The sequence below is a fragment of the Larimichthys crocea genome, chromosome III (genome assembly GCF_000972845.2).
Source record: "Larimichthys crocea isolate SSNF chromosome III, L_crocea_2.0, whole genome shotgun sequence".
NCBI classification, from domain to species: Eukaryota; Metazoa; Chordata; class Actinopteri; family Sciaenidae; genus Larimichthys; species Larimichthys crocea.
In genome coordinates, this window is record NC_040013.1 from 40,110,646 (window position 1) to 40,123,993 (window position 13,348).

The window sequence follows — 13,348 nt, forward strand, 5'->3', positions numbered from 1 at the left end:
CTAGGCTAATATTAGCAATACATACGAGGATCTCTTTCCATCATCATATTTATAGCAGTAAGACTAACAAACTCGACATGTTGCAAGGACAATGTTTTTTTTATTACCGCGTCTTCTTCCTATACGGGTCATTGACCAGTAAAGATGTTGAATGTTTGCCCAAATAGCTTTAGCATCAGTCCTTTAGCATGATAGCATGTATGTAGCCATCCATTGCATAATTAAGTCATAATTGTCCTTTTTAAACGTAATTGAAACTCAGCAGGAGTCTGCGTTTTCAACCGACTTTTTAATGGTAAATCTGCCACCGTTACACACATTAGTCCAAAACTGCTCCAGGAAAGTATTTACCATGGCAGATTGATTATATTTAACCTTTGTTGATTGCTATTAGATGTTGAATTCAATATCAGGTGAAATTCTGGAGACATATGAGTCCTTTTACCGTAACTGAAAACACAAAATGACCCATGACTTTATTACAGCTACACCATTTTTCAGCTATGTAAGCACGACAGCCTTGTGTTTGGCTCCTGGCATCAGTTTAATCAAACCATTGTAGGTAGACCGTGGCGGCTCATTTGATGCCATTGAATGTTTTCAGCTGTTTGACTGTTACAGTCTGCAGACAATGGCTAGACTACACCTTTTGTCTGTTATAATTTCTGCTACATCCCCTGTAATCCATGTGCCAATCCATGTTTTACACCGAAAGCCAGAAATTACAGTCCTAAAAAAATAAATGAAATCTAATAGCAAAATGAACCTTTAGCCACCGACCACAGAGTAAATTCTCCACACACCCACTAGTTCAGGACAAACGGAGGTCAGCCTCTGAACGTCCTACTGCAGGACTGTGCTTGCTGTGTTTTATTTTCATACCCGCATTTGTGCTGTTGGGTGTGGTCATCGGTGTGGGATTATGGGCTTGTTTGTTGCCACCTTAACAGATCTAAGTGAATGTGGACTGTGAGACAAAGCCTTTATATTCACTTCCTCTGGGAACCCAGCTGACTGTAGGTGGAGAACAAAGTGCATATGGTGTCTAGTAACCAGACTTTTTTGTTCGGGACTTTCCATATTCAGAGTGGAATAAAAGAATTGTACTGCTTGACTGGAAGTCAACAAGTCACTTGTGGATTTTAAGGATGAATGTTTCTTGGTGTTTCTCAGCGTTTGCTACCAACCTTGTGTCGTAGCTTTCTCTGAGATGTTTTGCTGTCAGGTCACATTTTTGAATCTGCGAGTGAGCTCAGCGTCTGATGCATATTTTAAGGACTCATAGTAACAGAAGTGCTGTCAGAGGATACACAGTGGAGTAAAGTAAAGATGCTGAGGGTGTTAGCCACAGATGGTAGAAGTTAGGTAAAGGTGTCAGACGAAGGGCTAAAGTACCTGTCTACCACCTCAAAAACCCCGGAAGTTGGATTCCCACTAGAGGCACTTTAGGCCTGTTTGTGTGCTTAGCATAATTGGTTGTGTTTTGCTGGTGTGAAACCAAGGGTCAAGGATACTCTTTGTTGTTGCTGTTGGGCCTAAATGAGCAGAGGAAAATATCAAATTGTGGCAGTTTTTTCAGAGGAAAAAGTAAGGAAAAATGATCAAATATTTCTGAGACAAGCACAACAACTTATGATAAACTACTGGTAATTCATGTCTGACAATTTCTTGATATCTGACTGTCGAGTGCTGCAGCACTGCAGCTGCTTAAGTTGAGGTTAGATTCACAAGATAGTCTGACAGGAAGTGATGTTTCACACCCCCGGATCCTGGAGGTCCAGATTCACAGCTTTAAATGTTATTTGCATGACAATTAATGAGCTACCTACTACCTCACCTTTGGAACGCAAGGCGATCACCTGGCGTGTTTGTGTAGAAAAAGACTTTTAAAACCAAAAGTTTCAAAAGCCCACATCTTATTTTGTCAAACACCCAAATTATACAGACTATGTGCAGACTGATGTTTCCTGTTCAACAAAACCATGTCCACGTGTAAATACAGCCATGGGCTGCCTTTTTATTGTTTTGCACCTCACATATTTAGTGTTAATTAGTCACAGCTGAGTAAATTTGCCAGTCACAGTTCATTATTGTGAGATGGAAGAGACCGCTATGAAATATTTAAAAGTTGACAGTGTATTTTCACAGTGTAATTGAAGCCATATTTCGATATGTGACTGAGTAGAATCTAAGTTACGTCTACAGGTTAGCAAATGTGGCGATTATATCCAGTGAAATCCTCAGTTTCCAGCTTAAGTTGTCACTTGGTGCAGCTTGTTAAGACCCTAATAATCATGCAAGTTGTAATTAAAATTTGAGCTCTTGCAATTTGAACATTTCACTCTTTCAAATCACAAATCTGGCTGTCAGTGAACAGCGGGGATTTCATTTAAGGGATCGTGTGAAACTCCCACCCAGCCCTCCCCCCTTAATGAGCAATAGGGTTAGCAGTGACATGGATGAAAGTGCACAGGGATTTGAGTTTTTCAAATGGGAACAAAACAGAGTAAAAATCCTTGAAATAGATTTTTACATGAAGCTCTTCCACTTGTAGAAACACGTTCTGGCATTAGACAGCTGTTTGAAAGCCAACATTAATCCCATGGGCTTGCACTGACCATGACTGACAGACTGAGGAAAGATCATCAACCCACAGAAAGTCAAACAGCAGAAGGAAAAAAGATGTCATGGTGCTGATCACACCGTTGGATTGACAGGACACACCACAGCGGTGAGCACTTGAAAAAAACAGATGGTCGGGGAACAAATATAGGCCGATATTGTTCATCATTTTGATCACAAACAGTATTTCTTCTTTGGTAGAGAGTGACAGCGTTCAGCTGAATGAACCTAAAAATAGAAAAGTCTCACAAGAAGATGTGAGGCTGTTATCACACTTGTGTTGGATATGACAGAAAGCCTCTCAGGTTGCTTTGCCAGGCTTTGACATTGCGTTAGAGAGGACAAACATGACTCGAGAGTGCTGCAGGGGTGTAATTCACTGCTGACTCGCTGGCTAATTTTCAAGCCTCAAATACATCCATGCCCTGCAAGGCCCCATCTGTAATACCATGACCTATTTGTGTGTATAATCAGCAGCAGATCACTTGCCCGGCATGTTAAACTGCATTTCTTCACTTGATTTCTCTAGACCATTCAGTACAGTAGTGTTGGCAGCTTTTGAAGGGGAAAGAATTGTGTTCATTATCATTGACCGATGACATCTCCATGTTTGTGTTGTTTCCAGCTGGCGCTCCCATCAGTCAGTCGCACTGATATCTAGCGGCCTTTGACCAGAGACGACGTTAGCGCCAGGTCAGGCATGAAATGTGGAAATCTCTTGTGCTTAAAGGCAAGAATGGATGCTGTAAGAAAAGCCAAGCTGCGCTGATATTTCGCTGACATTTCTCTTCATTTGTCATACAGTAAATTAGTCCACTTCCTGATGTGCATTTAAACGGACCATCATACATTTTTTACAAGCTTGCAGAAGTCTCTCTCTCTCTCTCTCTCTCTCTCTCTCATGTCAGAATTGGCTCGATGATAAATGAGCAGCAGGAAATTAAAGCTTCACTTTCACATTCACTTTGTGATTGATTTGCACGCTGGACCAAATGTGCTGCTGTAATGGAATAATGCCTAACATGCAAAAAAACTATTAAAGTTAAACACTCCAACCACTGAATGTGTTTAACGATATAATTGATTTTTAAGCTGGAATGAAAATAGACCTTTTGTGTACGGGAATGAGCATTGATTTTGTACCGATAAATACTTTATTCTTGATATTTAACCTGAATATTCTTTAAAATGTTACATTTATTCTTGATATTTAACCTGAATATTCTTTAAAATGTTACATTATTAAACATACGGGCTGTAAACATGTTTATTTCTGCTGTGAAGTTGGACATTTTAACATGGGGGCTTATGGAGATTGACTTGCTCAGTTTAGTCAGCCTCAAGAGGTTGTTCAAGAAACTGCAGCTTTTGGCACTTCTGCATAGGCTTCACTTTACAGCCACAGAGGTTGCCGCTTGGTTGTCCACAGCTGTATGAAAAGCCCTACGGCCATCTGAAATCAGCATCAGGATATGTTTATAAATCTGCAGACCCCTGAGAAGTGCCGCGCCAGAGCACCATAACATGATGAACGACTATCACAGTGTTTACCTTCATTAAATCACACGCAAACAACCTCAGGCTGCTACAAAAATAATCACACACCTCTCTACACACATCAGGCTGGTCTGTTATAACTTGGTATTCTGCCTGTTTACACGAGAGACATCGGATTACAGCAACTCATCAGTCCTGTGTGTCATTGCCTCCTTTTCAACAAAAGTGTTGTTTCATGTTTTGTTCCTGGAATGCATTATGGTGCAGGTGCAGTTTTTGCACATTTGTGTTCACATCAAGTCACTCCACCATCCGGACAACGTCATCACTTCCTGAATGAGCCGATTTTTTTATTTATTGAGTGGTGTTGTTGTCATACCTCGCTGTGATTGGCACGGCTGGTTCAAAACGAATGAGACCCCCACACAGGCCACGCATGCAAAAAAACTACCAACGCACGCTTGACGTTCCACGATTAAAATAGAGCCCTGGGTCTTTGGTATGCCTTTGTTGTCCCGATATGATGAATCGTAGAAATGTGGATAACGACACACACGTTCACAGTCTCCCCCTCAAAGAGATTTTTAGTGTTACGCTCTAAATATGAAAAGTGACAGAAGTAGTTGAGTGAAGGATGAAATAGCTCAAGCCCTGCCTACTTTCATACCTCTGCACACTTGTTAATCTCTATGTGAAGTATTGGGTTGCCTCTTTCAGAGAGTTAAAAATATTTCCAACAGGTTCACTGAGGTCTAGCTCAGCATCCATTCATGACACGAAACTAACCCTTACCTTTGATATTTGATAGGTTATTAGAAGAAGTATCCGTGATAATGCATCGTTTTCTCACAATGCTATTGGGGACTAAATTGCAGCAGATGTAGAAAAGCCTCTACAGCCACTATCTGCAATATGAGACAGGTGAATTACTTGTGGACTCTCTCTCAGTGCTTACTGGAGGTCGCCGGTAGCCTCAGCGCCGACTCTTAACATGTTGACATCAGCTGTTTGCTGAGAGTTCACTGCACAGCCAACCCAGCGACAGTAACTGTCACATAGATCAGTGTTTCACACAGTCCTGCAAGAACTCAATGTAAGGTTCGGACTCCGCGTTTGTCTCACATCACTGCAGAGGATTTTAATGCTGACTCTAAACCTGACCGTATTGGACATCCCTGACAGTTGGGGCTTGCGGGGCATTGGAGCCTGACGGTCGAACCGATTGTTTTGTTGTAGAGACAGACTCTTTAACTTTTAATGACTCCAGACCTGTCGCAGCCCAACAGAGCGATTTGTTTGATTTGTTTGGTCGAGTGTGATCAGTTCAGTCCAAGACAGCAATATAAGATCAGTATTCACATGGAGGTTTAGCTCACATAGGGAAAGAACAAAAAATAAACAATAATAAACTTTTTTTTATTTTTATTTTTATTGGACCAATCACTCAAAATCCAAATACAAGTTATTTAAAATAATACAAGAATGACAAACAGATACAATCAGAGGATGTTTGGTAATTTTGCTTGATAAATAATGAAATAAAGTAATGAACCTAGGGCTGCAGCTATTTATTATTTTAATTATCAATTAATCTAACAATTATTTTCTGGATTTATTGTTAAATTGTGGAGACAAAAATGTCTAGAAAAATGGTAAAATGTTACCAGAATTTGTGGTAACATCTTCAGATATCTTGTTTCTCTACATCCAACACCCAAAGGTAATCAGATTACAATCGCAAAAGACTAAGAAGGCCAGTTAAATATTCACAACAGAAGCTGCAACCAGTGAGTTCACTGATGATTAATAAAAATACACGTTAGTCAGTTTGGACAGTCTTATTTGTTTGGAAGATATTTGTGTCTTAGATTCTGGCCTCCACCCCAGTTTAAAAGAAATGGATGAGATTACATCTGTGGTGCTCACAGCACTTGTGAAAAATGTTGATTTAAAAATTCAGCTTCTTTTCCAAAACAATCACAGTTCTAATCGCCAATAATCCTCAGAACACACTGTCAGACTTCAGAGGGACTAATTCCTCAGTAGAAAGGACTTGCGATGCAAACTGTATACAGATTTCTCAAAACCTGAACAAACAAAATCAAAAATATCTGCCTGGATAGATGCACCTCGGGATAACTGTGTGAATATGATGTTTTCCATAACTTAATCTTTGTGAACTTACGCTTAAACAGCAAGGCCAATGGGAGGCGGTGTCAGTCGATCAAGTCAGAAATTTCCCCTGACTCGCACTCTGGTCCTTGGCAAGGTGTCTCTATTTTTGCATGAAATTTGCTGCGGATATCATAGTCCCCAGTGGAAAAATCTGTCAGTACATGGTTTGTTCCAACCAAAAGTTTTCTTTTGTGGCATGTAATAACTTGAGGCTTCAAGGGGCCACTAGTGGGGCTGAATAGAAAATATAGTATGCGACCCCTCAACACGTGACATATGCTCCATCAGGTGGCTCGCCTAGTGGAGCACGTGTCACGTGTCGGAGCTGGTTTTCTTGCCGCAGCGGCCTGAGTTCAGGTCAGGTCCAGTCATCCACTCTCTGTACAATGGCCTTCCTGACTCTCTCTACTGTCATTGTCCAGAAAAAACAGAAATATATTTCAAGGTCCAAGGAGATGTCATCAAATTGGCTTTTGGACTGTTGATTTGACAAAACATGCAAAGATATTCAACTTAGAATAATATAAAACAGAAAAGCAGCAAATGAGCACATTGGGGAAAGACAAAAGCTGGAATTTATGGCTTTTTATCAAAAAACATACATAAACGTTTAACTGATAATTTCTTAAAAGTCAACAGGAAGAGCGGAGCCAATTCGACATAGTTTTCAAGCCTTGTAATAATAGCAATGGCGTCTGTCACATGATGTGATGAGTACCCCAAAGATTACATTTTGAAAGAAGCGGTGAATACATTTTTGGACCCCTTCAATCTCCAAAAAATTACTTGTTCCACCATCAGAATTTCATCCATTTGGTCCGCTAACATTTCATAAGTCTGGAAGATTCAATCATTTCGTCCCCATTCATGTTAGCCGAGGGTTGAAGCGAGGGTAAGTGGCTCATCCACTCTCTCCACTCCCTGTCAGCCCCACAGTAAGAAAGCATTTGTGGAAGACCCAGGAAATATTATTTTTTGGCTTTCAATGGGCAGCTTCCTACAACAATGAACGGAGCCATGCCGCCATTGTTGTATCTAGTTCACTTTATACATTCATGGCCAACACAAGCCGATCATCTGATTTATTGTGAATAAACCAGCTGGCTGACCTTTATTTGGAAGAGAAAACAAAGAAGACCAATAAAATTATTACTCAAATTGTCCATCACAGTTTACAGACTGACTCTGGTTCAACTTTGACCTGCCAGACTTATGTCCTATAGGAATCACTGTCTTTGGCAGTGTCCAACTTGTACCCACCGTTTAAATGAATGGGAAACATTTGCTAAAGGCTCTGATATATTCAACTTGGCACTCTACACCACAAAAGTGCCTAAAGAAGCAGCGAACATCGCTGTACCCAGTCAGCCAGAGTAATAATATCTTGTATGTGTGTTACTGCACTATTCGCTTACACATATGCTGCACCGGCCTCCAGGTCCACTCCCCCATCACCCTCCACCCTCTCAAATGTAGGTCACATACAGTTGCTGTAGGAGTGTTTTGTTTACGTGCTTGTCACCTCACATTACACCCCCATCACCCAACATCTGCAGTGTGGGGGTCATGAACAAGGTCGTTCCCTAATGCACTTTTGCTTTTTTACTACTGTAGATTCGACGTTCACACAGCGATGGCCACGACACTGAAATCTAAAGCGTTAGATTATTAATACATTGTAGAGAGCAGAACGTACTGCGCAGCTTCAAAGAAGAGATTTTCTGAAGCCATAATGTTTTCGAGCTCTTCTTTTTCAAAGAGAATTTATCACCTGTAAAGATCTGAGTGAATGATTTGCCTGCCAAACTGCATTAATGTACTTCAGCGACAGACAGGGAACATTTAAAGTGAACATCCTGACTGGAAATGCAACTGCCTGAACACATTCTCCATTTTCTGTCTAGATGGTGGGTAGTAGGGGGGGGTAGAGATTTTCCCTCGGGCTTTCGAGTTATTAGAGTCATTACTGTGACCTTTCTTTGCCCCTCAGTCTCCACTGAACCCGGTCTGACTTGTGGGGGGTTAGCATGGCTGTCAGAGCGTCTCTTGAAGGGACGAGACACACTTTGCAGTCAGCTGGGTCAAGTGTCACAATGATGACCGACCACGACCCCCCAGGAGGTAAACACATGCCGCGTACATGCAATTGCACTTACACATATTTATCAGGAAGGCTTTGCCCATGTCTGCCTGTATCTGTTGGCTGTCAGTCAGACGTGGCTTTTATTGAACCCCAGGCAAGACGACTGACATTTTTGGCACTATTAAAAGTAAAAAAAAATTGTTTTCAGTGGTTCTTGTCTGGATGTACAGACAACTATCAGTGGATGATTCTCAGCCAAGTGGAGTCATGAAGAGCCTCTTTTTTTTCTATGATTTCGGAGCTGATTTGTTGAAGTTTAAACGTGATGAACTTCAAAAATAATTATATACTCTGGCAGTAAAAGTCACACTAAATCTAAGAATATATAGAACATCTCTTCCTGCTCACATTTAACTGAGTTGTGACTCTGAGAAAGAGTGTGTTTTTTAATTCAAACTGTGACAAAGGGGACACTTTAACCGCCATTTGTCACAGCCTCTGCTTTGACCATGTTGACAAGCAGCCAAATAAGCGAGCAAACTGCAATAACTAACTTCCTGTTGTTTTTACAGCACGAAACCCTCACACGTTATCTTTGTCTTAGCTCTTCCTCACGAACCTCAGCTTTATTAGCAATCGAGAGATGACAGGAAATGGGGGGGGGAGCAGGAGATCGAAAGCAACATGAACAAACGGAGGTGGTTCATCGTTGGCCTCTTAACCCATACTTAGATCGTTTAAGATTATCAACAAATAATTAAATAACGATTGTATTTTACTTAAGTCAATAAGTAAAATTTGCTAATATTTTTCAAGGATCTGAGGATTTCAGATTAGACAAACTTATATGGGAGAGATGAACAATTGAATTTGTCACTCAAACAGTCCGTTAGAAGCATCCAGCTGACTCTGTGATTCAGCTTTGACCTACTGTGCTGTTGCCACGTTTCTGTCATATGGGAGATACCATAATTACACGTTTACTATATATATATATATATATTGCTTTTCAAATCTTTTAGTCGATTCATTATTTTAATCTTTTCCCCTGCAAGACTAAAACATAATTGAAGTATGATTTTTACACATTTTACACCACGTGCAAAAACAAAAAAACTGTGTTAATTCAACATTACATCCTAGTTATATAATACAACTGGAAAACTGATTTTTCTGGAAGGTCCAAACCAACAGTCCAAAATTCTGTTTGATGACATCTCCTGTGACTGGCATGACATTTTGATTATTATTAATCAATTGTTGAGCCAAAGCAGGATGTTCTTCATTATGTGAAGTTAAGGGATCACATACACTACATTTTATTGTTTGACTAGGCTGAATATGTTAAGCCCCTCTAGTGGCCCCTTGAAGCCTCACTGTTTTTTACAGGGAGGCTCCCAGTTATAATTACAGCTGGAAAACTGGATTTTTCTGAAAGGTCCAATATATCTAACGTGGCACTTAATACTACAGAAGAATCTTCAAATAATGTGGTTTTAGATAAAATAGTTGCCACTTTGATCATCTGACTGACTTCTTCTTCCTCTTAGACTTTGTTGTAGTGATGTTTAATGCTATTATTAATTATGAATGACAGAAACAGCGTTAATCAGATCCAAGTTGCAGCAGACCTGAATCATTTTTTTGAAGAAGAATCAGGAGGAAACATCAGAGCAATGAAGCACACATGCAAATCTTACTTATTTTTCATCATAAATGATAAAAGTGATTGCCAGAACTGCAAAAATAATGAACTGGTATTACTGTCGGTATTCATCAGCGTTTCCTGACAGTCTGTTGATGCATCACAGTGATGAAACAACATCTTGTCAGTCAGGAACACGCCAGTTCCTGATATAATGTTGATATAAGCAGGTTTGTGGCAGATGATATTTGATGCGGTTTGTGAGCTGCTGCCTCCGTCTTTCTGCGAAGGCTGCTTGCATTTTTTATTGTATTGACATGGACATGAATAATTCAGACATGATGTGTGTGGAAATGAACACTGAGGTACACTGAGATATCTGTGATCAGTTGTTTGTTGTTCGCGGGTTTTCTGGATTTCTTGGCTGCTCACAGGCGAAATGATCAAATCTAAATGGTGTATCTGAGGGAATAATATGAGCGGATGGCAAAAATGAGACTCCAATATGGGTATTAGTTTCGTGGTCAAACCAAACCCAAGACCAGCTTCCCAAAATAGTCCAAAAGATGAATATTTACAGCCCCTGTTTTCCCTTTTTTCTAGCCAACGACTGTCCACCCGGTCACCACCATCTTCCTCGTCAGCACATACCCTGAAGGCTCTTTGTGATTTGGAAAATAATTTTCTCTGCTGCGGTTTCTTGGTTACTGGATTTTTTTTTCTTTCTTCCAAATCCACTGAAGTCATACCTCGTCTTCCTTCTCTCTCTCAGCATGCATCACTGATGTTTCTTTGTCATTGCAGAGGCTCATGTCCAGAGGCACAGCCTGCAGACGGCGCAGAATCTCCTGCAGGAAGAGGTGGCACGTGCTGAGGAGCATTCAGAGGTAAAAAAAAGGGGGGAAAAAACATCAACAAAAAGCTCCTAAAATTTAGTTTTCCCTTTCTTTTTCTTGCTGAGAATCAAACACACAGTTTTTCATCACTTTGGCAGCACCGCGAATGATCCTTGAAAAGCAAAGTCTAGCTGACAGCCCACCCACTTCTGTGCAATCTGATCTCTAAAGACATGAGGCATGTACATACAGTGAGCAATGCACCAACATCTGAGCCCACACCATGGCAGCCTCTGCACAAATCTCTCCACATACTGTCCGTGATCTGCCAATCCCATGTTCAGATTTGACAGTTTTTAAGCTAATGTGTTAATTTTCCAGTTTGTCTTGTTGATGAAGCATTTGTTCAGCAAATGTCTCTCTGCATATTCAATAAGAAGGGGCTTAATGTTTTTGTCTAAATGAAATCATTCATGTGAGTCCATTCTCTGAAAACTGTTGCAAGAGACGGGGGTGTGTTTCAGATGGATGTTAACTCAATGTAGATGACTAACAGCTCCTGCTTGGCTGCACTCATGAACAAACCATATCTCATCCTAGTGGGTCATTGCTCCAGCTGAAAGCTAACCACCCCAGTGAGTGTTGCAAATTAATATGAAAATGATATGAGAATGGGTTTTGGACATAGTGTAACAAAAGAGCTGCCTCTTCCGCCTTCTGGCTAAGAGATGTATGCACAGGCAGGCTGAATGACGCCTGGGTGATAAAACAACCTGCCAATCAAAGCAGCCACACTATTAATTATGCAAAACTTTAAGCATTTATATAGTCTGAATGGGCGAGTTATATAGTTATTCAGAACAAGGAACAAGGAAATTAACTATAGAGACCAAAACTGTTGTTTGCACCAGGCTGTAAACATGTTTATTTCTGCTATGAAGTTGGACATTTTAACATGGGGGCTTATGGAGATTGACTCGTTCTGTAGCCAGGCTTAAGTGGACGTTTAAGGAACTGCAGTTTTTGGCACTTCCGCATTGGCTTCACTTCACAACCATCAAGGTGTTTTTGAGTGAAAAGATGCAATCCTGGCTAACTTTTAAGATATGAAAAGGTTACAGAATGTTGATATAGTTTAACAAATGTAAAAATCAGAAGCCTGTAATCAGTATTTATCCAGCCCTCGAAGTGGAACAACATTTTATGTTTTTAACATTTCATCATTTTTCCAATGAGGAAGTCTAGCTCAAACGTTTCAATTAATTCATGTTCACTCTAAAACAGAAATATGCATCCTCATGATTAAAGGCTGGTGTAAACCACTCACAGGCAAAAAGTCTGAATCACTTCAAAAGCCAGAATCTCTAAACCCAACCACGTTACATTTGGCTACATTACAGCGCCAAATTATAAAATCATGTTCTTCTGTTTATGCAGATTGCATAGATTTGGTTTTATTTGTAGAGTTTGTTATGTCTGCCTCTACCACAGTAGAGAAGAGGCAAATTGTGTTTGGTTTGTGGTGGTCACAGATTTGAGAAACATTATCCTAGTTATTCATGATAATTCAAAAAACCTCACTGTGAACATTTCCTTACCTTTGGTAGCAATAAAAATTATTATTTGGACTTCATGCGTAGAATCTGGTGCCCTTGATGCCTTCACAGCGGTCTAACAAACTAAGCCGTGAGAGGACGATGAGCTCGTTATTGTAGCATTACTTCAGTAAGAGCAGAAACGGCACAGTACAAAAGCTGTTTTATATTCTCATGTTTACCTCCATGAGCTCACTGACACTCGCCTGTAGGCTTGTATTGTATAACTCCCATCACTGTTTCTTTAACATGCATGTACAGACATGACAGCAACACAGGCAACACAGCTGTTGGTGAAGAGCAGTTAGGGGAGCTTATTCTGTGTGCTGTAGAGGTTTCTGGACCAAGATAGCATCTTTTAATACTGTCATCCTTAAAGCTCTTAGTAGATATTGCTTTTTGCATTATGGATTATTGGTGAATTTTTCAGGCAGAAATTCATTATCCCGCTGAAATTAAACTGCATATTTTCATTTTACCAGCACAGATGACTTAAAAATCAGTAGCCAAAAAGGATAAATGACCATTCTAGTCAACGTTTGTTGTTGTTCCGAAGCATCCCAGAAGCTGCTCTATGCTCTGCTCTGTGAATACGTGGCTGTTTTATTTTTGACGGCTGATCTGAGCAGAAAATCAGACACAGAAACGGCATACAGAATCCAGTCGATTTTCAAAATAAAACACCCCGAGCAGACTTCTTTCGGGTGTGGTGTGCAGTCTTGCGGAGAATAGACCAAAACAAAGTTGCATCTGAGATTCAACAGAGACATGCCCAGTGGGGTTCCTCCATAATACATTTAAGCTGTGGTTATCAGTAGTGAAGCTAATAACATCCTAAGAACAAAGTTCAGTTTGAGATGACCCCTTTTATAGATCATTAGGGTCAGAAAATTGC

General features: G+C 40.3%; 1 protein-coding gene across 2 annotated transcripts in view; it reads left to right on the forward strand.

Annotated features, from left to right (window-relative positions):
• The window catches only part of vps37d (VPS37D subunit of ESCRT-I), a 33,884-nt gene that overhangs the window by 9,821 nt on the left and 10,715 nt on the right, over positions 1-13,348 (forward strand). For both annotated transcript variants that reach the window (XM_027278083.1, XM_010731127.3), the window contains exon 3: positions 10,827-10,909. In XM_027278083.1, coding sequence (XP_027133884.1) covers positions 10,827-10,909 — 83 coding nt within the window. The remainder of the gene's footprint in view (positions 1-10,826; positions 10,910-13,348) is intronic.